Source organism: Castanea sativa, chromosome 4 (genome assembly GCF_040712315.1).
Source record: "Castanea sativa cultivar Marrone di Chiusa Pesio chromosome 4, ASM4071231v1".
NCBI classification, from domain to species: Eukaryota; Viridiplantae; Streptophyta; class Magnoliopsida; order Fagales; family Fagaceae; genus Castanea; species Castanea sativa.
The window spans coordinates 41,374,990-41,400,592 of record NC_134016.1 but is presented as its reverse complement, the minus strand read 5'-3'; the positions used below and the strand labels follow the sequence as shown (position 1 = coordinate 41,400,592).

At 37.0% G+C, this 25,603-nt stretch overlaps 2 protein-coding genes across 3 annotated transcripts; both read right to left on the bottom strand.

The window, feature by feature from the left end:
• Positions 1-786: 786 nt before the first annotated feature.
• On the bottom strand, positions 787-5,105 carry LOC142631012 (uncharacterized). Of its 2 annotated transcripts, XM_075805071.1 has the most exons (7): positions 4,823-5,105; positions 4,407-4,599; positions 4,179-4,288; positions 3,609-3,687; positions 3,440-3,507; positions 2,317-2,383; positions 787-1,065 (listed from the first exon to the last, which is right to left on the bottom strand). In XM_075805071.1, the coding sequence occupies exons 1-7, from the start codon at positions 5,051-5,053 to the stop codon at positions 953-955; spliced, it is 861 nt and encodes a 286-aa protein (XP_075661186.1). In that variant the 5' UTR covers positions 5,054-5,105; the 3' UTR covers positions 787-952. The 2 variants fall into 2 exon arrangements, with proteins under 2 accessions (XP_075661186.1, XP_075661187.1); XM_075805072.1 differs by lacking the exon at positions 4,179-4,288 and having other exon boundaries at positions 3,609-3,692.
• A 9,341-nt stretch (positions 5,106-14,446) lies between these two features.
• Positions 14,447-15,315, bottom strand: LOC142632918 (uncharacterized). Its single transcript, XM_075807230.1, has 2 exons — positions 15,148-15,315; positions 14,447-14,725 (listed from the first exon to the last, which is right to left on the bottom strand). Exons 1-2 carry the CDS (start codon positions 15,313-15,315, stop codon positions 14,447-14,449), a joined length of 447 nt encoding a protein of 148 aa, XP_075663345.1.
• Positions 15,316-25,603: the final 10,288 nt, after the last annotated feature.

The window sequence follows — 25,603 nt, the reverse complement described above, 5'->3', positions numbered from 1 at the left end:
TTGATTAGTCAAAAACATAGTTAGGAACATGTAAAATGGAATTTGTACATGTTTTATTTGGTTTAAAATTCTAAAAAGTTGTCTTAAAAAATTAGCATAAAAAACGAATACTACTACTTTCTCTTTTGACATGCATCGCTTTTGGCCCACTTAAATTCATATTTGCAAGAAATTTCATGATGATATCGGTTTAATAATTCCATTTTTTAAATTCACATTTGACATTCCTAAATCTACATTTTTTTTTAATTTTAAGAATGCACTAATTACAACTCACAACCAGCGGAGAAGGGAATTTGAATTTACTGAGAATTTGAACCTTGGTTCTCTTTAAAAATGAGACCAAACAATGCCTACACTATAACGAATTTGGCACTTCCTAAAGCTACATTTCTGCTGACAGCATTCTCATGTAATCCAAAAAAAGGCAGCAATTTTTTTTAATAATCTTTTTTATTCTTTCCTATTATTTTACATCTTTCTTCATAATTTTGTTTCTTTTTGTACAGAGGAGGGTCACTTGAGACATGATTCAGAACACTCACTTGTCATCAGAAGATTCAGAACATAGCCAGAGAGCTTCTCAAAAAAAAAAAAAAAAGAACATAACCAGAGAGTTCAATCCATAAAAGCCAATAAGGAATTCAATAATTTACAATCATTGCGCAAGCAAGTTTATTGCTTTATTTAACTTGCTTATCTCCAAAAACACTTCAATCTGCATCTAAAAATAAAGAGTGCACATTAAACACAAAAGCAGAAATGAAAAGAAACTAAAAACAAAAATGAATAAAAAATGCATATTACATTAAGCACAATAGGTCACTTTGGTGGATCAAAATGTAAGTTCGCTTCTTTTAGTGTTACATATAGTTATTTCCACTTGTAAGAAGTGGCATCTCAAAGTAGAAGCTGTCAATAAAAATAACAGCAGAATGTGCATCTGAATTATTTACAGTGGTTCTTTCGCCGGTGTGCCAGGATCACGAGGATACTTCCTTGGGGTGGGGTGATCTTTTAAACATATGATGGCAGTCCGCTGTCCATATGGGCTGTGTGACTCCACTGGGCACGTATAAAAAGTAACAATCACTTCAATAAGGTAAGTATATTTAACTGATCCTTAATGCAAGGTCATTTACACATTTAAAGATTGTAGCAAAAAATTATTATACATTTAAAGATTTAAAGCTAAAATTAGAAATGACTGTGGATCTACAGGTAGTTTACACAGAGCGATCATCAAATTAAGTTGACAAATGACAACTGAAGTCAATATGACAGCCAGAAACAAATAGTAAATGATGAAATTATGAGAAAGCCCAAAAATTGCTGAGTTCTGATTGTAAACCTGGGAAAATCAGCAAGGTTCACAACCATGCGAATTCATATCAGGTGCAATACCTAGGGTATTGCACCTAGGTATTGCACCTGATGCAATTCCTTTGAATAGTTGAGAAAAAGCAAATTTCAATCTCAACCGTTGATTCAAAAAAGTTAAGAAAAAAATTGAAAGAAGTTAAAAGTGAAAGTTAAAAAGGTGAAAAGTGAAAAAAAAATTTGTGAGTGAAATTTAGGTATTGCACGGAATATGAATCCCAAGCATGCTTTCTAAATCAACTCCACACAGGTAGTAAAACCCTCAAACATGTGACAAGTGGAAGTTTACACTTGATGCTACACTTTTCCAGAGGCATTTGGAAGACTTGACCTTAACGTCAAGGCAGTGTTATCAAATTTGTTTTGGACATAATTGTGGTTTATTCATGATGACCATGCACATTTTTCCATGTGACCGTGCAAGCCCAAAATTAATAGCCATCTTCTCTTAGAATATTTGAGTACAAATTCAACCATTTTTTATTTATTTTAAAAAGCTCTCATGCCCACAGCTCTTCTCACTCCTCAATCTTTACACTTTTTCTTTTCTTGACAATGGTCTCCCACGTTCCTACCTTTTTCTTGACATAAGTACATAACTTCAAGCAAGGTTTAATAAGATCAGGGGCATTTGAATTCAATGACAAAATTTCTTTTAAAAAAAAGTCAAAATGCAAAACAGATAACAAAAAAAAAATCCCCTTCTTTTGTTGAGATAATTGGAAAAAATGATATGCATAGGAATCTTCCTCATGGTCAGTTCAGGAGATAACATTGCATGATTTCAGGCAGTTAACAAAAAGAAGACTTTTTGGGGAAAAACAAACCCTTGGCAATAATGTCCAATTTCATTAAAGCAATCATCTAAGACATGAGTGTGTTTCTAGATCATTAACATGCACATGATATGCCAAACTGAAAACATTACAAACAGACCTGAGCACAGTTGCAACAGGGAAGCACCCATCATTTGGATTGCTCTTTCTGCATTCCTAACTTCTTCCTGGCCAAATGTACAGTATAAAAGATCAGTTGATAGCTTTTTTTCATTGGTAAGTTACACACCTAGTGGGTCTTGAACTCATGACCTTCCTCCACCCCATTCTTTATGGAGGAGGGAATGCCATATCTAGAGCTCATTGGCCAGTTAATAGTTCACACTGATGAAAAAAAAAATAATGGCAATTTATCATGTACATTTCAAGGCAGTTTTTCCTTGAATGCATTTGCAGACCCTAAATTGTGAGAATCATTACATTGCATAATACACAGAAACTGAAGTAACTCAACGTTTGTCCTCATTGAATTTAATAGAATTTTATAGAAGTGTATGAATAGAAACATTTTCAGGATTTTTTCAAGAAAAACAAGTCATACTTTTTGCTTGTGCTCTTGTGGAGATAATGACAATATGCAGTGACTCCTTTGGAGATGACTGAACTAGGCATTCAAATGCCACGTGTAAGAATGTTTTTCTGATAATTGGTTCATGAGCCCTGCCTCTTTTTGTTTATGATATAGGCATTCTTATATTCTTTTGGCTTGAAACATAAGGATGGATTCTTGGACTTTATAAGTAGGTGACATTTTTTTCAGGTCCAGTTTATTGCAGACTGAAAATCACGTCAGAAAAGAAGAACCAGGGCAATCAACCCCACCCATAAGTAAGGGGTGCAAGGTGAGGTCTTGGGTTCAATACCATGCGAGTGTGGGTTGTGTATTTACCTATCCAAAAAAAAAAAAACTAGGCAATTCCAAGTTCAGAAAAAATTTGACCAATGAACTAAGCCTTTTACTACTGAAAAACACACATAAAGACCAACAATGTAACTAGAACTAAAAACAAGACCATGGAAGAGACTAGGATACAACTGACTAGAAACCATTAGGCAGGTCCAAGATCTTTATCTGGCCACTAACAATTACAGCCTAAGAATCAAGGCCCATGGGCCATCTCTTGTATACTTTTCTGCAGCCAGCAACCTCCATTGATATTAATCTTCAGTAAAAGGCAATGATTGGGTAGCGGAAGTTCCAAAAGTGAACAGCAGATACATACCTGAGGATCATGACCCTTTGCAGCTACAAACAAACCACCAACACGAACCAGAGGAAGACAGTACTCAGCTGAAAATGAAGAAACCAGAACAATTTTATCAATGATGTTGAACCACTTGAAGTCTCGAAAATACATAGAATAATCAAAGAAAAGGAGTTTTCAAGATTGCCTAAGATTCTCATTTCTGCAACTGCCCTGGCGACTGCTACATCAAATTGCTCTCTGAAGCAAAGATCCTGCCCCAAATTCTGTCCTATAACAAGGTTTGTAATGTGTATTGGAGCCAGGAAAAGGTAATTGGTTAGCAACATAAACAATCTGAAGGTGCAGACTTCAGAAAGAAAATCAAAATATATGTGGATAGGTACTTCCTTAGAAAAATGGAAGTAACAATCCAATGTGCATTGTAAACAATACATCCAACAAATAGCTTAATAGGCCAATTTTTGTGATTCATTAACAATTATATGGATACTCGTACCACCTATTCAAGAAAAAAGGGTCCTTTTAACTCAGTTGTAAGGTAATGCCATGGTAACGTGTAAGTTTCCATCTTAGATCCAATAAGGGGTTTTGGCTTTTTCCATAAAACCCCAGCTAGTATAATTATTTGGAAGGGGAATAGAGGTATAGTCAATAGTTATCTCAGGGGGTGAAAAGAACTTTACAAACATGCTAATTAAGTATCAAATTTTAAAATGAAAACATTGGAGAAGAAGAAGGAAGACAGAAGCAATACCTCTGCTCTTCCTCTTACAACTTTGACATTAGACAAGCCGGTAAGACCTATCACATGCTCCAAGAAAACACACCGCTTGTTCATCGACTCTAATAGAGTAACCTTCCAATCTTTGCATCCAAAATCATGTTAACAAAAAAAAAAAAATCATTTTACAACATAACAAACTAATGTAAATTGCATAAAATTAATAACAACCCACATTAATGTAGCCTATAATATATTCACCTGGACAAGCAATAGCTAAAATTAAACCAGGAAGCCCGGCGCCACTTCCAACATCAACAAGCTTAATGTTATTAATTGAATTGTTACAGTGAGAGACATAAGAATTCTTTATAGGTGGTAGTATTGAAAGTGAATCCTCAATGTGCCTTTCCATGACTTCATTTACATCCCTAACAGCAGTAAGATTCATTCTCTGCACATTGAGAATAACTCATAGAACTAAGAAACTACTTTTATGAGAAAGTGAATATTTTTTTCAATTTCTGCAAACTCAAAAGACAATAATCGTTAAAGCTTTGATGGGTATTTGAAAAACAAGCATACAATGAGACTATAACCATGAATCAATAAAATCTACATTTTCTCAGCAACCAAACAGAGCATTAAGAGAGAGAGAGAGAGGGAGACAGAGAGACCTGGTTCCATTCGAGAAGAGTGTGGACGTAGAGATTGAGCTGGTCTTTTTGGCGGGAAGTAAGGGTTTCGAAATAGGAAGAGGAGCTAAGGGCACTGGTAGTGACCAGAGTTTTGATGCTGAGTCTGTACGGACAGGAAATTGTTGAGGACGGAAGGTATTTGATGAAATTCCCAAGAGAAAATTGAAAGTTGTTAGGAACTGTTGTGTTTATGCTACGCCAAACTAACATCTTTTTTGCGCTCACATCAACCTCAAACTCTCGGAAGGCTTAGATCATTGGGATTTGGATGGGTTTTATTTCTCTATAAATCACGTCCTTCTTTGGACCACTACTTCAAAATCGGCCCAAGAAGCAAATGGTTACTGGTAAGTATAGCGTCATTTATCATGTAAGCCCAACTTGCCACAGCAAAACAAGATTAGAACAACTTCGATTTGGGGTTAAGGAGGGTCTCCAAAAAAGAAGAAAAAGAAGAAGAAGCATTTTAAAGAAAAATCTTGCACAATCTAATTAAAATTTATATGTAAAAATCAGGGGTTAACTAAAATTCGAATATAAAGTAAATTAAAGATTAATAATTAAATATTTAATAAAAAAATGATTGCCATAAATTTATCCTATAACTTTTACTTTAATAGAAAGAGTAACTTAAAGCTATTAAAACTCTGGTAATAAAGGTTTAGTTAAAGTAGAATTAACTAAATAATTCAATGTGTAAGGACACAATTTGAGCCCGAACCCACAAACGGGAGGGGATGGGCCTGAAAGGCCTTTTACAATAAAATTTGTAGAGAGTGAGCTTCAAATCTAGGTTCTAGTAATGCTAAATAATAAAAATGATGGGCTTTGGTCACAATGATACAAGACAAGGAATTGTTTACAAGAAAGAATCCTCTCCTCGGACACCAGCCGAGGATGATTTCTATTATTTCTATTCAAGATAGGATACAGTTATGGATAGTGAGGTATATAGTGTTTTTCCTCTTTTTCTTCCGTTCCCCTTTGCTGAAGGTCCCTTCTTCCTTTATACCCTCTCCTTCTTCTCCTCTTCATCCTCACGTCAGGGTTAGATTGCTGGTTTAAATACTTGTCCTATCCACCTTCCTTGAAGTCTTTGGAGACAAGAGCTAGACTAAACTCTGATGCTCAAGGCTCACTTCCCCACTAATGCGGTCAGAATAACAGTTGCAAAGCATTCAATGCGGGGCAGTGGTAACAGTTTTATAATAGATATTCCACTGCCCTTCTTCTTATCTTCCACGTGTACCATGTTTACCCTTACCTATAGGATTTTCTAGAATATTGCTTGTGGATGTTAACCAGCATTTTACCAACCTCGACTTTAAATAGCTGAGGACATAATACTCCTCGGATCATCTTCTTGGACATACTTGTTCAGGCATTACCTCTTTACTATTTACTATTGTTTTGTGAGTTGACATTCGTACATCCTCGGATCATTCAGTATCCTCGGATTGGGCCTTTACCCCAAAAAATACTTTTGGGCTATCCTACACATATTCCTGAGCCCAATGACCCTACAATAGCCCCTCAAGATTCTCATTTTTCTACCTCGGGAGGAAAGGAGGATCTCGACATTTGTTACCGTTAACTTGTGGACACCACACATCTTTGCTGACAAGGATGATGACTTTTAAACTGCCCATGGCACATTCCTGATGTTTCAGCATGAAGAGCGTCCTCGAATTAAATTCTGACGTCTCTTTGTCCCCCACGCTTAGCGACGTGACGCGCATCTAACAGTAGAGGATTGAATATGGGACATAAGCAGGAATTTTCCCATTTCATAATTCTCAGTTAATATAAACACTAACAATTCAAAACCCTTTTTAATACATTACAACACTTGTACAACGTATTTGCTACCCTTTACGATCTACACGCGCCTTCACATTTACCATGTACCGAGCCGAGGTGACTTTGTCATTCTAAAGTAAGTTCTCCCAGACTCTCTTTTTCATCATCCTTTTTTCTTCCCTCTTTGTCGTTGTGTTTCTTTATCCTTGGCTCATCTATTTTCTTAGTTTTTCCACCATACCCACACCCTGCTCCCACAAATGGGTAGATTTAAATCTCTAGTATATTCAGATGAAAAAATAGAACAATTTAAGGTTAAGTATAGAATTCCATCGAGGGTGTCTCTTAAATATTGTAAGGAAGGGGAATGGCTCATAAAAAGGAGAGAAGGAGAGAAGGAGAGGTAGTAATCCCAATGATCGCCTTCATAGAGGGAGGGATGAAAATCCTCATGGGGACAGTTATGAGGGATTACCTTAAGGCCTTTAGGTTAGCTCCTACCTAATGCGCCCCTAATATGTTTAGGATTTTGGGTTCCGTAAATGCCTTAAATGAAAGATGAATTTGGGACTCACCCATCACGATGTGAACTGGGTTTACAACCTCCACCACCTAAAGGGACAGGGATATTACTTAAAATCTAGGTATCCCGAAGTTAGATTAATCCAATGCCTCCCTGACTCCAACAAAATTTAAAAAAAAAGACTTCCTGATCATATTAGGGGACTGGCACGATGGTCTTCCCTGTCTGACAAGGGAGGGGGAACTAGGTGAAGTTCTAGATTCAATTGATTTACTTCACAGTTACTCTTTTTTAAACTTGGATTTATATAAAAGCATTTACTTACTCTAACCTTGTTTTTTCTTCTCAACGGTTTTGCAGACCCACACGCAGCGGATCGCCATCCTTATCTTGTTGATTTCGCAAGATTAGACAGAATACTGCAGGCTGAAGTATTTGTGCACTCAGATGGCCAACTCTGAGCAGCTCATTTAATCCTCGGCTATGATCCCATCTCCAAAGCTTTCCAGGCGCCGAAGTGTGTGATCAGAGCCAAGGACCCATGCTTACACCGGATAAGTGTTGCCATTAAAGGTTTTCTGTTACCTGAGGGAGCTTCTATTCCTCAAGGTACCTTGGTCACACAACCTATACAACCCCTACAACCTATACCAGACGGTATTCCCCTAGTCCCTTTTCAAACTCAATACACATCTGGCGAAGCAACCTCTTCTCAACCCAGTATAAAGGAAGAAGAAGAGATTGTTGAAGTGTCTGATTCTGAGGACGAGTACAAGATTTTCAATCAACCTCATTCCCCTGAACACCAAATTTCTGCTCTCGGCACATCCTCCTCAACCCTACAAGACACCACCCAACATCTGATATCATGTGCATCAAACGCAAACCTAGTCAAAGTCTTAAGGATGTACTGGAAGCTCAAGTAGGGACCTAAGAGCTTCCTAAGGTACCTCAAACCAAGGCTAAAGATAAAGGTGCCGTGAAAGTCCCTAAATCCAAGCTCCCACCTCCTCCTCCTCCTCTTCCTCCTACCCAATCTCAACGCACTAACCAAGCTGACCATAAAAGAAAAAGGGATCAGTCGAAAGGGAAAGAAGTGATTGAGGGAGGGAAAGACTCTCTTCCCAAGGAGCTTAAGCCCGAAAAAGGAGGAAAACAGGCCCGCACAGTGCAGACGAGGTCAGATAGACGGACCGAGTCTCACGCGGCTGTTCATGTCCCAATCTGGGCTCCTGAGATGACCATGGACGACCATGTGGTTACTGTTGACACCTCCATCAAGAACTCTGATGAGGGAACAGCAGCCTGCGTAGTAAACGCATTGAAGCAAGCTTTACTGTTACCCGAGGACATGGGTGAGCTTAGAAGAATGAGAGATTAGAATGTCTTCATGACTTTGAAGAAGGAACTTGCTATGGTAAGGATCTCATCCAAGCTTTGTTTACTTCCATTTATGTTACACTTAAAAATTTTAACCTTACTTTATTACTTTGTTATCTTCTATGCATAGGCCATTCAGTCTGCTCACAGAGCAGAGGAGATTGTCATTCGTACGTACAAGTCCTTCAAGGCTGAAGAATTAAGGCGTAGCAACGCCCAGAGGATCCTTGATCTACTAGAGAAGAAACTACAAGAGGTCACAGCTAATCTGAGCAAAGCATAGAGTGAGAAGTCTGGCTTGAATGCTGCTCTAAAAACAGTCGAGAAGCAGGCCAAGAACCAAAGACTACAGCTTAGGCAAGGCGACGAGAACTTCGCTACTGTAAAAAAGCTGATTGAGGATCTTAAGAGAGATTTAAAGGAGTCTGAGAGGGCAAAGGAGGAGGTCATCAAGGCTAAAGAAGAGGCCACCAAGGCTAAAGAGGAGGCTGAGAAGGCAAATGACCAAGCTGAACAAGAGGGTTAAGAGGTCGGCGTGGCAGAGACTACTGAAACTTTCAAAGCGCAAGTCCCCTGAGGTATGTAGGCATTACTGCCTTCAAGTATGGAATGAGGCACTTTCCCGAGCTGGGATTGATCCCTCTTCCATCCTTTGGAAGGCAGAAAATGTCTACTTCCCCCCAGCCATCCGAGCCTCTGCCCCTCCCCAAATCAAGGATGGTGCTATTATTTAAGGAGCTGAAGATAAACAAGGTGATGTAGCTGAAAACCCTGTCTCTATTGAAAGTCAGCTTCCAGAGCATGCTGAACCAACAGAAGGGGTGGCACTTAAGGATACACAGCCTCCAAGTGATCCCAAGGAATCTTCCAAGGACAAATAAACTGACCAAACAATGGAACTTGTCTTAGCGACAATTCCAATAACCTTGAAGGAAGATCCGAAAGGCAAAGGGATAGCTGTTGACTCTTCGGTGCAACCTCAACTTCCAAAAGATCCTAAGGGCCCTTTAAAGTTAAAGCTGAAGCCATGATTGCTCATTTTCTCTCCAGCTTTTCTCCTTATCTTTATTTAATGTAATTTTGACAACTTGCAAGCAAATGCACTTTTTAAGAATTTCAAATCAATGAAAAAGAGTAAGTTATTTCTACTACAGATTTCAAATTTACTACCCTTATTTATATTTATACCTGTTATCTTTTTCATCTTACTTGAAGTTTGTTTGTCACACTAGAACAATAGTCTGTTTCCTTTCATAAATCAATTAACAATTCTAAGGAAGCAATCTGGAATGAATTAGGCAATAAATATGTTCAATATACTTGTAAATGCTTTAAGTGATGCTCATGGGCTTCCATCTAGTTCTCACTATTTTTGGGAGTCTTCAAGTTTTGCAAGCAGAAGGGCAAACTTAGGCCTGGATTCACATTAAACATAAACAGGCCGAGGATCAATCATAATTAAATTTTAACCATTGCTCAATAGAATATCAACATATCTAAGATACGTGGAAACTAAGAAGCGTTAATTTCCCTAGAAAGGATGATCCGAGGACTAAACGTAACTAAGGTTTTGTTCAACACTTAATAAGAACATCAATTTATACAAGGCATGTGGTTCGAGGAGCCAGGCATGACCAAGCTCCAGTTTGATACTTAGAAAAATGAATTGAAGTATTAATTTCTCCAAAGTAGATGATTCGAGGACCAGGCATAACTTAGGTTCTGTTCAACACTTAATAAAATATCAATTTAGACAAGGTATGTGGTCCGAGGATCAGGCATAACCAAGCTTCAGTTTGATACATAGAAAAATGAATTGAAGTGTTAATTTCCCCAAAGTAAATGATCCGAGGACCAAGCATAACTCAGGTTCTGGTCAAGACTTAATAAAATATCAATTTAGACAAGTTATGTGGTCCGAGGATCAGGCATGACCAAGCTTCAGTTTGATACATAGAAAAATAAATTGAAGTGTTAATTTCCCCAAAGTAGATGATCCGAGAACCAGGCATAACTCAGGTTCTATTCAACACTTAAAAAAATATCAATTTAGACAAGGTATGTGGTCCAAGGATCAGACATAACCAAGTTTCAATTTGATATTTAAAAAGATGATAATCAACGCAATACAGTGTCAATAGAAATAAAATGGCAGAAGTGCCTTTCATTTAATAATAGTATTTTCGTAGGTTATTTACATTTCAGGGACGTTGTACAACATGTTCATCTAGATCTTCAAGATTATAAGCCCCTATGCCCGCGACTGAGGTAATACGATAAGGTCTTTCCTAGTTGGGCCCCAGTTTTCCCCATGTTGGGTTCTTTGTAGTGCCCAAAACTTTCCTTAGTACCAAGTCTCCAGGTGCAAGTGGCCGTAGCTTTACATGGGAATCATACTCCTGCTTGAGTTTGTGTTGATAATAAGCTAGCTGAACCATGGCATTCTCTCGCCGTTCCTCAACTAAGTTTAGGCTTTTCTCCAATATATTGTCATTATTGCCTGGAGTGAAAGAGCTCGTCCTTAGTGTTGGGAATTCAGTTTCTAGAGGTATTACAGCCTTGGCTCCATTAGTCATAGAGAATGATTTTTCTCCTGTGGACCTTCGTGGTGTAGTTCGATATGTCCACAAGACATGTGGCAATTCTTCCACCCATCTTCCCTTAGCATCATCTAACCTTTTCTTGAGCCCATTGACTATCACTTTATTGACCGTCTCGGTCTGCCCATTCCCTTGAGGATAAGCTGGAGTGAAATATCTATTTGTGATGCCTAGATTACAATAATATCTTCTAAAGGTCTTACTATCAAATTGTAGGCCGTTACCTGAAATGAGGGTATGAGGGATTCCAAACCTAGTGACAATGTTTTTCCAGACAAACTTCTTCGCCTCCATATCCCTGATATTCGACAATGACTCAGCTTCAACCTATTTAGTGAAATAATCTGTTCCAACGAGCAACCACCTCCTATTTCCTGCTACGTTTGGGAAAGACCCCACAATGTCCAAGCTCCATTGAGCAAAAGGCCATGGACTAGATAGAGGATTAAGGACACCCCCTAGCTGATAGATGTTGGGAGCAAATCACTGACACTGGTCACACTTCTTTGCATAATCTTGTACCTCTCGCTGCATATTGGGCCACCAATACCTCTGAGTAAAAGCTCTATGAGCTAAAGACCTTCCTCTTGTGTGACTTCCGCAAATTCCTTCATGCAACTCTTCTAAAAGTAATTCCGTTGCTTCTGGGTGTATACATAACAAATATGGTCCTAAAAAAGAGCGCTTGTACAATTTCTGGTTCTCGGACAACCAGAACCGATGTGCTTTGCTGCGTACCTTATCTGCTTCAGACTTTTCTTTGGACAAGATATCATCTTTGAGGAAGGTCACTATTGCATCCATCCAACTAGGTCCCACCCTAATTTGATGAATTTGGATGGCATCATTATTCGTCCCAGTAGGTTTTCACAGATCTTCAACAAGGATGACCCGAGGTAAGCTTTGTGCCGAGGATGTCGCGAGTGTGGCCAAAGAATCAGCAAGGGTATTCCCACACCTGGATATATGTAATAAGGAAAAAGACTCAAATTTGGACTGTATATACCTGACCTAAGTTAGGTATCCCTGCATTCTTGGATCTCTTGCCTCTAACTTCCCTTCCACTTGGCCTACTAACAATTGTGAATCCGAGAACATTTGTACCATTTTTCCACCCATTTTATGAACCATGTCCATTTCGGCCAGTAGAGCTTCATATTCTACCTCATTGTTGGTGGTCGAGAACCCCAATCTCAAGGATTTCTCAAAAGTAATTCCCTCAGGGGACACCAAAACTAGCCCCATACCAGATCCTCTTTTATTCACTGCTCCGTCAACATACATTTTCCACAATAATAGTTCTTTGCACAAGATCATGCCAACTGGTTTTTCATTCATGTCCAATCCCTTAACATTTTCTTCCAATGAGGACTCAGTAAATTCTGCCATCAAATCTGCAAGGACTTATCCCTTTACAGAGGTGCGAGGCATATATTTGATATCAAAATCCCCTAGGATGGTACCCCATTTGGCAATCTTTCCCGTGTAATCTGCACTCTGAAGTATAGACTTAAGAGGGAGTTGAATCAAAACAACAACTGTATGAGATTGGAAGTAATGGGGAAGCCTACGCGTAGCATGCACCACTGCTAGGATTGCCTTTTCCAATGATAAATAATGCACCTCGGCCTCATGCAAAGACTTGCTCACGTAATAAACTGGTCTCTGTACATTATTATCATCTCGTATAAGAACCAAACTAACTGCATGATTAGCCACCGCAATATATGCGAATAGAACTTCATCAATTTCTGGCCGAGACATAATGGGTGGTCGTGAAAGATATTCCTTAAGTTATTGAAAAGCCGAGGTACACTTCTCAGTCCACTCAAACCCCTTCCACTTATTCAACAACTGGAAGAAAGGTCTACACCTATTTGCGGACCGAGAAATAAACCGATTGAGGGCAGCTGTCATCCTTGTCAACCTTTGAACCTCATTGGGATTCCGAGGTGGGTGTAAATTGTTAATTGCCTTGACTTGAGCAGAATTAACCTCAATCCCCCGATGAGTTACCATGTAACCTAGAAACTTGCCTAATCCCACACCAAAAGAACACTTAGAGGCATTAAGTCGCAATTTATACCTCCTCAGCGTCTGAAAAGTATCATTAAGATCTTCCTTATGCATGGAAATCGCTTTGCTTTTCACCACCATGTCGTCCACATATACTTTAATAGTCTTTCCCAGCTGTGGCTCAAACATCCTTGTCATCATCCTTTGATAGGTAGCTCTAGCGTTCTTCAAGTTGAAAGGCATTACCTTATAATGTTAATTTCCCATAGGAGTCACAAATGTAGTCTTCTCTTGGTCCTCTAAAGCTAAAGGTATTTGATGATAACCTTGGAAAGCGTCCAAAAAACTCATCCAAGGATGCTCGACAGTAGCATCTACCAACTGATCTATCTGAGGCATTGGGAAAGAATCCTTAGAACAAGCCTTGTTCAGATCTGTGAAGTCCACGCATATTCTTCACTTCCCATTCTTCTTCTTTACCACCGCTGTATGTGCCAACCATTCAGGATAAAACACCTCTTTAATAGCACCAGCCTTCTTGAGTTTTAACACCTCTTCCTTAACAACCTCAGAATGCTCTTTAAAGGAGTGCCGAGGTGGTTGCCTCCTCGGTACTACAGCTGGATTGACATTCAAATGATGACAAATGAAACTCGGATCAACCCCGGGGGCCTCGTAAGCATTCCATGCAAATACATCCACATTCTTCTTTAAAAACATAACCAGCTTCGCTTTCTTTTCAGGTGGCAATTGAACTCCCACCTAAAAGAATTTCTCAGGGTCGTCATCTATAAGAACCTTCTCCAATTCCTCACACACAGATTCTTCTACCGATGGTACCCTGGTCGTGGCCAGAGACATTGATTGCTATGGCCTCCCTTCAGCCGAGGCCGAGAACTCCGGCCCAAGCTGATGCAGAATTGCAGCTGTCATGCACTGTCTAGCCACAGATTGACTTCCAAGCAGTTCCTCTATCTAATCCCAGACGAAAATTTGACTTTGACATGTAGAGTTGAGGACAAGGCACCCAGAGCATGCAACCAAGGTCTTACCGCAATGGCCGTGTAGGGAGAATAGATGTCTACCACAATGAAATCCACGTTTACCACTTCTGGGTCTGATTGCACAGACAACCTAATTTGCCCATTTGGTATGACACCCTTCCCCTCAAAGCTTATTAATGGCGAATCATAAGCCGCCAGATCTTCAAGCCTTGAGTTTAACCTTTTGAAAAGTCAGGGTACATGATATCTGCACCACTGCCTTAATCAACCATTACCCTTCTCACATCGTAGCCCCTATCCTCAACGTAACCACCAAAGCATCATCATGTAGTTGGATAGTCCCGATCTTGTCCTCTTCTGAGAAACCCAAAAATGGTAGGATACTCCCCTTAATCCTCTTCGGCTCATGACTAGAATCCTTAGCCAGCGTCCGAGCCATAGACATCACCTTGGAAGGATGAGAGCCAGTTCTTCCAAGTGTAGCAAAAATAACATTGATCGTACCTAGAGGAGGCCTTGATGAAGTGCTGCCTTGGTATACCGCCCCGGAGTGGTTTCCCTGCCCATTTGGCCGATACAAAAATTGCTTTAACCTTCCCTCTTTAACCAGCTACTCTAGATGATTCCACAGAGTCCGACAATCCTCAATGGTATGACCCCTCTCTTAGTGATACTGGCACTAAAGATTCTGATTGCGCCTCATGGGGTCCCCGCCATCTTATTGGGCCATTTGAAGTATGGTTCATTCCTTATTTTCTCCAAAATTTGGTGCACTGGTTCCTTAAAGATGGTATTAACCACCTGAGGAGTGGTAGGGCCAGTTTGCGTCGCAAAATCTCTTCGGGGCCTGCTGTTGTTGTTGTATCTGTCCAACCTAAAATCCCTCCTCTTCTGAGGGATAACCTTTGCATTTCCCTTCCCTTGCTGTTGATCTTCCTCAACCCTTTTATATTCATCGATGCAATCCATGAGTCGACGTACACTCCTTACAGGTTTTTTTGTTAAAGATTTCCTCAAGTTGTGCTCTGCAGGCAGGCCGACCTTAAAGGTCCTTATCGCCACATCATCGAAGTCCCCATCAATCTCATTGAACATCTCCCAGTATCTGTCTGAGTATGTCTTCAAGGTTTCTCCTTCTCTCATGGCCATGGATAATAAGGAATCTAAAGGCCGAGGAACTCTACTGCATGTAATGAAACGAGAACCAAATACTCTAGTAAGTTCCCAGAAAGAATTAATAGAACCTACTCTCAAGCCATCAAACCACCTCATCGCCACAGGTCCTATGCTGGAGGGGAAGACTTTGCACACCAAAGTTTCATTCTTAGAATGCACCGCCATCCTCTGATTGAAATGACTCGCATGCTTCACAGGATCTGTTCGACCATTGTAAATGGTGAAAGCTGGCTGTGTGAAGCGCCGAGAAAGCTTCCCTTCTTCCACCCTGCGTGTGAAGGGTGACTTGGAGATTTGATGCAATGCCCTACCCATAGCATTATTCCCCAAGCCCCCGGTAAAGGAATTTTTACCCTTTCATTTATGCTGGTTGTCTTCCTTGTAGGAGAATGACTCATCTAGGGGAGTCCTTGACCTCTACCTGTAATTGTCATCCCTAGAGCCCTCAGAAGAGGGATCGAAGAAAGAAGGGGTTCGCCTTCGCCTCTTGCAACTTAACTTCTTTTTTAGGCAGTTAATATCCTTCTGCATGGCCTTAGTATTTTCCTCGTGAGGAACTCTGCTTTCTCCTCGTGAATCACTCCTACTTCTGCTAGTGTGCGTTGTATATACACTACCCTCTCGGTCTTCTTCGTGCTCAAGATGCAAGGAGTGATTCTTACGCTGGGACCCTACAGACTTTGCACGATATGGACCTGAGCCTACCATAATGCTAAACCTCCTAGAACACAAAATTTTCCACAGACAGTGCCAATTGTAAGGGCACAATTTGAGCCCGAACCCGCAGACTGCAAGGGATGGGCCTGAAAGGCCTTTTACAATAAAATTTGTAGAGAGTGGGCTTCAAATTTAGGTTCTAGTGATGTTAGATAACAAAAATGATGGGTTTTTATCACAATGATACATGACAAGGAACTGTTTACAAGAAAGAATCCTCTCCTCGGATACCAGCCGAGGATGATTTCTATTATTTCTACTCAAGATAGGATACAGTTATGGATAGTGAGGTATACAGTATTTTTCCTCTGTTTTTTCCGCTCCCCTTTGCTGAAGGTCCCTTCTTCCTTTTATATTCCTTCCTTCTTCTCCTCTTCATCCTCCATGTCAGGGTTAGATTGCTGGTTTAGATACTTGTCCCATCCACCTTCCCTGAAGTCTTTGGAGACAAGAGCCAGACTAAACTCTGATACTTAGGTCTCACTTCTCCACTAATGCGGCTAGAATAGCAGTTGCAGAGCATTCAATGCGGGGCAGTGGTAACAGTTTTATAATAGATATTCCACCGCCCTTCTTCTTATCTTCCACGTGTACCATGTTTACCCTTACCTATAGGATTTTCTAGAACATTGCCTATGGATGTTTACCTGCCTATGGATGTTTACCAGCCTTTTACCAATCTCGGCTATTTAAAGCTGAGGACATAATGCTCATCGGACCATCTTCTTGGACATACTTGTTTAGGCATTACCTCTTTACTATTTACTATTGCTTTGTGAATTGACATTCGTACATCGTCGGATCATTCAGTGTCCTCGGATTGGGCATTTAGCCTAAAAAATACTTTTGGGCTATCCTACACATATTTCTGGACCCAATGACCCTACACAATGTATTTTTTGTGTAGAGAAAAATCTTTTGATGATTTGGTATTAAAAAAAAATATTAGGTAAAATAAATAGATTGCGTTATAAAGAAAAAATATGAAATGATCGTGTAAGGTATTTATTTTACATAACCATAATATGTAGTATACAATTTTTATTATACAATATATAATGTGATGGTGTGTGAAATTGGAGATAAGGTCATGGACCGTGCGTCATGTGTGTAACATATGTATTGATTGGACTAAGTTATAGAACTCCTACTTCACTTTATACAATATTTTTTCTGAATATTCATTTCAAAAAATAATCTTAGCATTTTCATTTATTAAAAAAGCTTGAAATTTAGAAGTACGAACTAATGTAGTGAGAAATGTTTTTGGCTTCATAACAAAGATCTGAAATGGGATCTTGTAGAAAAGAGGGGTTAAAGAGAGAGAACTCATTGTATAATCTTTAAAGGTTCTATTTGGATGACATTATATTTTAAGTTATTTTGTTTATTCAATTAGGTGCTACTTGTTAAAACCCTACTTTTATTTAGGTATAAATTTCTTTTAATTAAAAAGAAAACCAACAACAACAAAAAAGCTAATTAATAAAAATAAGATCATCTAAACACACTCTTAACTCCTATAGATCCTTTCAAAAAATTAAAAACTAAAAAAATAATAAAAAAATAAATCCTATAGACCAAAAAAGAGTCTCGTTAGCTTGGGCTAGATTCTAAAAGTTGGGCTTGCTGCAAAGGTTCCATTTACACACCCCATGCATGTTGGAAAAACCAGTTTTATGTTATAAAATTTACCCTTTAGAATTTAGACTTTAGAAAGTGTATGAATGTTGCATGTTACTTTTGAGCTTGTATTTATAATATTTTCCAAAGCTAAGTTGGTGCTACCCACTTTCATATTGTAATGATGATATGCAGATTTTTGGAACCAAACAGGTCATAGCACTAATGAAATGAAAAGCACTTTTCTCTGTTGAGTCATAGGAACCACACTACCTAGCTACTAATCCCTGTGCATTTGCGGTGGAATCACATAAAGATAGCTAGCATGGGTCCCCGTCCTTCTCACTAGTAGCGGTTTGATTTCTATGTCATGGTTCCTAGTTCCTACCAAAAAAAAAATGGCAAGAGATTCTATTACGTTTGGTTTGGTAACTTATTGCATAAATATTCTTTATCTCAATCTTTCGAATCAAAACAATTAAGGTTGTTTATATAAGTGAGTTCCAGTTAGTTTAACTGGTAAAATTTGTCATAAAATAAAAAATTTAGGATGTCTTTATTTGATAATAAAAAATCATCTTGTATAATAATAAAGAACATTTATCAAGAGTATACGCTATAGATTAAAATTATTTATATAAAAAAAAAATACAATATTGTTTATCTTAGTCTTAAATGGGGGACGTGGAATATACTCATATAGTACGCGAGAGCATCTATGTCTGATTAGCCAAAGAAAGAAAAAAGAGTGCATGCGTAACTTTATAAAGTTCCTTGGTCTCTCGTTGAAAATTGAAAGAGAAGTTTAGTTCACACCAGGAAAAAAACAAAAAAAAACCCACGACAGTGGTTTATGTTTTATGAGAAACTTGTAGAAACTTGTTTTAATCATTTATATCATTGCTGCCTCTCACTTATTAATATATTCAAATCACTTCATTACAATTCTTTTGAAGTAAGATGTTAACAGTGAAATTCTTCTACGGAACTTGTTAATGCATGTCCTTAAGATATTGGTTAATAAATCAATTAAAGAAAATTTTAATATCACTTTCATAGAAAATATAAAAAAAAATAGTTATTTTTTTATTTTCCTATAAAAGTTTTTCAAAAATAATTTATAAACCAATGTTATTAGGGGATACGTTAACTTTTCAGTCTTCTATTTAGCCCCAAAATTAAAAGTGTGCAAAGTCTTAGGACCCATTTGGAAGAGGAGTTTGAGTAATGTTGTTTGGATACTTTTGATATACGTGTGGGTAAAAAAATGAGTGAAAATGTGTGTAATATTGTTTAAAATGAGAAAATGTGTATTAGAACTTGGGTAGGCCTTAGAATGTAGGGAGGTTCGTTTTCTCTTTCTCTCTCTCCTTCTTAAATATTATTATTATTATTATTATTATTATTATTGTACATTACAATCCAAATTTGACTACTCATATATGTCCAGCAAAAGAGAAAACAAAGACAACTGACCATATTGGACAAAGATATGCCTGTAGATTAATAGAAGATTATAAAGTGAGATATAGCATGTTCTTTTTGGATACATTGATATTTGATGCCAGAATGGAATCGAACAATAAGAGAGCGATAAAGACTGGGGCGACATGAAATCCTGTGAACTTTTGGGTATTGCGTTTGGACTTTGTTCGGTGCTAAAAAGATCTTGAATCTCCGAAAATTTTTCACTTTTCTAGAGCTTAACTTTTCCTTTTTTTATCAAACTACTTGGGTTTTGCCACAATAATTTTCACCATAAAGGAGAAAAGTGAAGCAAAAGACTGGCTTATGTGGGTGACTTTATCAGGGTCAAACTTAAAAGTCATTGAGCATTGAACAAAGGCTTAAATGGGTCGTTTTACTACCCTAAATTTATCATACTATCTATTATGAAAGCAATTTCTTTTTAAGTGAAACTAATAGGAGCAATTAACCCCGCCTCAAGGGGTCTGTTTGGACTGTTAAGAAGTTTGGCAGGCTGAGATCACGATGGTTAATGTCTTAAACAAACGCTAATTATGGAGGTCCTACTCAAAAAACACTTATAACTACATATTTTCATGAGCACCTACAACCACACCTCTCTATAAAAAAATAAAACCATTTGGTTTAGGGACGGACTCTCTCTGTGTCTGTCTCTCTCTCTCTCTCTAACCAGCCCGAGGACTCTCTCTAACTTTCTCAGGGTCTCTCTAACTCGCCCGAAGACATTCTACCAAAGACTCTCCCTTTGCTCATCCAACTCGCACTCTTTCTGACGTTTTTTTTTTTAATTTTAGAAACAAACAAACACACACACACATAAATATATAGGGAAAGGGGGATGAGATAAGGTAATACAGTCATACGCCAACACCAAAATTGCATGCGGCAGTTAGTATTGCAGAGCAAGTGATAAATCCCTTATCAATATCACACCTTATCAATGTGGGACAACTTAACAGCACTGAGTATCTTTTTTTTTTAGAAACAAATTAACACACACACACACACATATAGGGGAAGGGGGATAAGATAAGGGAATACACTCACACGCCAACACCAAAACTGCACTCTTTCTGACGTTAGTCTCCTTATACTTTTCAGTTTATACCTATCTTCAGCAGATGTTCCTTTAATCAACAAATTCATTGTAGGAATGTCAACCGAACCACTGGCAGCTCTATCTAGTCCAGGGTGGTCACAAGACCACCCTAACTTGGAAAAAATATTATTATTATGTATAAGTTTTAAAAATTTATGATTTTTTTATCCTTAAAAAAACTTTGTGACCACCCTAAATATTTTTTAGGCCCAACATAATTAAACTTTGGACAAAATTTGGCAACAAACTTGGTTTTAAGCTAAGGCTACAACTCCATTCAATATTTTTTTTATTGGATGTGAATTTTGACAAATCCACTATTTAATTGCAATTTCTTCTTATATCCTCCATACTTGCAAAATTTCAAGAAGATCAAAGATCAATGGCTATGTCATCAATCAAATGTTTAAATTTCAAATTTTTGTAGTCTAATTATACACAAAAAATAAGTTTATGGATTAAATAGTAATAACATCAGATTGATATGAAATTTGACATGTGTTTTAAGAACATAAAGATAAAATATAATTCAACTGTTAGATTTTCAAAATATGTAGCAATATTAATTTTTTTTAGTGAGAGTTGTAGCCATGTGTTACAATTTAGTTTGTAGTCAAACTTTGTCCTTAAAGTTTAGTCCCCTTAACATATTAGGTCCTTAATTACTAGCAAAAATAAAAATAAAAAAGCCAATTTTATTTAACTAAAATTTTGAAAGAGATGTAACTTGTAACATTGATTATTAGACTATTATGTAACGATTTCAAAATATAAAAAAAAATTCATAGAAGGAAATTGTAACACTTTATGTGTTTGCATGTGTGTGTGCTTTTTGTCGTCAATATATGAAGTTTTCTTTTTATTAAATTTTGTCTAATTTAAGTTCACCCTAAAAAAAATATCTGAAGCCGCCCTTGAACTGAACCATATTTAGACCCACTAAACTAATATATATATAATATGCAAGAATTTATAACTAGTTAGGTTTCTGGGACTTTATGTCCAAGAAGTTTTATCTTTCTTCTCCTTCTTTTAAAAAAAAATAATAACCATATTCAATTTCGGAAAAAACGTGAATACAAACTAGTGGAAAATATAACAGCTAAACGATAAGCTAATTCCTCACACTATGTATTATTTTCTTTTTCACTTCCCACCATTTGTTTTTCAAATAATAGCGTAACATTTGTAAAGGAGGGGAAAGCGATATGAAAATGTTGACAAGTACAACAGGATAAATAATATTCTCCTCTTTTTTCTCCGATCTTGACAAAGCATAATGGTAAGAGCAATTATCACGTTGCTTGTGGGTGTCAATTATGGAGAAAGGAAACATGATGTGTTGAAACATGTTTTGAAATGGAATAAAAATTTAAAACATTCGGGTCATCCTAGGAAGGATAAGCAGCCATCAAAAAACTGTTTCCATTACTAGATTATTATTATTATTAGTTGCCTAAATGATAAGATGCATGATTAGATGATTAAGAAAATAGATTTTTGGGTTGTGATTCGAATACATAGCTGATAGCTCAATAAACATTGGACAGTTTTGTCATGATGGAATAGCATTCAGTTAAGAGTTTGAGAAATCAAGCTCTCTTAGATGGGATAGGAGTAGTTGATGTATTAGGGATAAAATACATGTATGGAAGAAGTCAAAAAAGTAAATAAATAGATGAAAAAAATAAAAAGAGATCTATATTCTATACATTAGTATGTTAGCATATTCGATTGTAAAGTGGTTGATTTATCAAGTAATGAAGTCTCACATTTAGGGGTGGACCCAAGGGAGCCTAGGCCCCCCTAGCCCTAAGAAATTTTTTTTACTAGTTATATTTTTTATTTTTTGCAATTGGGATCCTTCTCTTCCAAAATCTTAGGCCCCCATTCCCTCCAATCAGCTCAGCCAGTGCAACTAACAATTACCCAACCCAAAATTTAACAATTTTTTTAAAAAAATTTTAAAATCCTAGCCAGCCCAGTAATAAAAAAATGATATTATTTTGTACTTTTTTTTTAATCTTTGTTGGTAGATGATTGCATCTTAATGTATTAAGAAATAATGATCAAGTATTTGTTTTGGTTGACAGTTTATTAATATTATATATATGGATGCTTATTTGGAATTTTTATTTTGCTTATACTCTGGCTCCTATAGCTTGAAATCCTAGGTCTATCTGTGCTCACATTGATTAATAATGACAAGATTGAGCGGTTAAAATTATATCATATGTTTATATCCATTGATTTAAGTTTTTGAATTAAGTAATATCTTTATATATTATATTAAATTTTCGAGTGTTATTACCCAAACATTGGACAGATTAGTCATGAAATTGCATTGAATTAAGAGTGGGAGAAGGTGGTGTTTAAGGGATCAAAAAGATGTACAGAAAGTAGTAAAGGAAGACAAGAAATTAAAAATAAAAAAATGAAAGGCTACTTTTTTTTTATCTTTCCACATACAGTATGAATACACATCAGGTGTTTGATTACTTTAGAGTTTAGATAATGCAGATTTTCAGATCAGGTAGAGAATACTGAGTTGATCCCTTCAAAATATGCTTATGTGGGGAATCTTATCCTTTTTCCGTTGTAGACAATGAATTATTTACTTTCAAACTCAAAACTATAAGAAGAAAACAGCTCCAAAAAAAAAAAAAAAAGGAATAATTTCATTTTTAACAGAAAGATTGACACATTTGGGGAACAGTAACTAACATTTTTTTGTCTCCATTTCTATTTATTGAAGTGCTTTTGCAGGCCAGCCAATATACGCACAAGTTTACACATTCTGCCTCAAAGTACCACCTCTCTCTCTATCTCTTTCTCTTATACTCACACACACAAACATGATTTTTCGATTCTCTCACCTTGTCATTAATTTCTCTGCTCTATGATTCCTCTGTCATTCTATATTTCTTATTCTAGTTAAACTTATAACATTGTCCCTGCCAAATTCCAACTTTACCTTAACCCAATAAAGTTCAAGCATTTCATCAACTCCATATACAATCACAAACAGCCTTTAACTGTACTACTCAATTAAAACTAAAGCAAGCATATATGTATATAAAGAATATATAAATATATATATATATATATATATATATATATTGCTAAACATGTATATAAAGAATAATGAATTTACACAAACAACCATATTTTATGAAATGTTGTAATTGAAATAACGTGACTTTTATGATTTACCTATATTTATTCTTTTAAAATTATTGTCATTACTTGATAATATATGCTATTGTAGTTGGTAAATAATCATCTTTGCATGTATTTACTTTCCTTTTTTTTTTTTTATCTTATTACTTACCTTCACACATGTCAAGGTTCTGACCAATTGTGTCCACACTTTCTTTAAAAAATTTAGCTGCAAGGTACTTCCCAAGTGACACCTTTTGCAGCAATGTGATTGGGTACTGCAGCCAAGGCCACAAAAAACTGTTGCACCTGATTTATTATTTATTTGATAGAAAAAAATAATGTATTCTTTCCTTTTATGTGAAAACAAGAGCTGGGGGGCATGGAAAAGCTATCACCATGGGTTTCGTGATAATTCCTTCCACAGGAGAGAGAGTGGGTCTCAATTATAGTCTATCTCTCTCTCTCTGAGAGATGGCACGCAATACTTTGGATTTTTCTTCAACCTTTCAACGGCATCACCCAACAGCAATCATCATGCCCTCCTCCTTGCCCTTGCCCTTCTCTCTCACTCTTCACCACCATCATCATTACCCCCTCACCACTCCCACTTCTTTTATCTTCATCCACCAACCTTCTCACCACCATCACCACCTACAACAAAAACCGAAAAAACAAACAACCCAAGAAGAAGAAGAGGAAGAAAAAGATGATGACGATGATGATGAAGACGATGATGATGACAAGGGTTTCTTCTCTCTGAGCTGAAAACCCTAGTACCTTTCATGAGTGTGAAGGGTCTTTTCTCTTTGAAAGGATCCTACTACTCTTGCTCTTGGGGAATCAAGCGTCTCGGTCCGATTGTTTGCTAGATCAAGCAAATCATATAAGTTCTATAAGCTTTTGATTTATTTCCATTTTCATATCTTTTAAGTAAACATATTAGCTGCTTTAATATGTCCTACTAATCCTTTAGTTTTGTGTTTACTTTGTTTGCAAAAAAAAAAAATTGATGGAAACAATATAATTGCATTTGGTTATGTGTACTGTTTATCACCCAAAGGAAAATTCTTGATCTCTCTCTTTTTCTCTCCTTCTCTTTTAGATATTTTGGTGTTGGGTTTCTCTGGATTTTTCTGTAGATACAGTTAGTGCAATCATGTTTATGGACAAATTCAGTGTTTCACACTTATGACATGTAATAAATGCTTTTCTATGTCTTATTCTTGAGTACATGAATAATGATCATTATAATGTTGGAAGAGCGTATACCTAATTTCACTGATAAGGAACTGTGTTCCATGGCCATGTCTATTAATTGTAGAGCTAGGGTTTGCTATTTCGTGCCTCCAACTTTTCCTGTGTTGTATTTCATTGTTTTACCTGATCTACTTGAAATAATCTGTGGTAATTAGTAATAATTATAAGATGAAGATGATGATGTTGATGATGGCATTGACTAGCACGCACCTAGAATGATTCAAATTCGTAGACATACATTGTAGATACATATAGATGCATGTGTATGCCCTAGACATTAGGGGGATATTAATTTTTTATATATGCATGTGAGTAAACATGATTGTGTTTAACTTAATTTGAAGGCTCACACCGTACATGTGTCATACGTATAAAATTTATTGAATTTCTTTTTTGAAATATTTTTCATGAAGAAGAAAATCATAATCAGAGATTTAGAAACTATACCCTTTTGGTCTTTTGCTAATCTCCTTTCACTTTCTTGCCAACAAGATAACTTGATTCTCTTGTTCACTACTTTGAATCTTACATTATTAGTTGCCTAAATCCTTCGAATGTTTTTCATATGAAAAATGAAGTTCTAGAAGACGTGTTGCTATTCATATTCACATTAGACAGAAAGATTTTTCCATGCCTTTGGCTTTGTGGCTGTTCTAATGTCAATCAAGTCTCCTCAAACTGCAAAAGGTTTCACGTGTTACCTCTTTAAACATTGGCCAGAGATAAACTGTAAGTATTTTGTCTAGGTAAAAGAAATTGTCTTTCACCGTTTTTTACTAAAAGATCATATGCATTGTACTTAGTGTTTCTATTTGAGTCTTTATTGACAGGCAGGCAAGGAATCTACATAGGTATTCAGCTTCTTAAAGTTTAAAAGGAAAATAGAATATGTACTATTTAGAATTCATGCTTTGA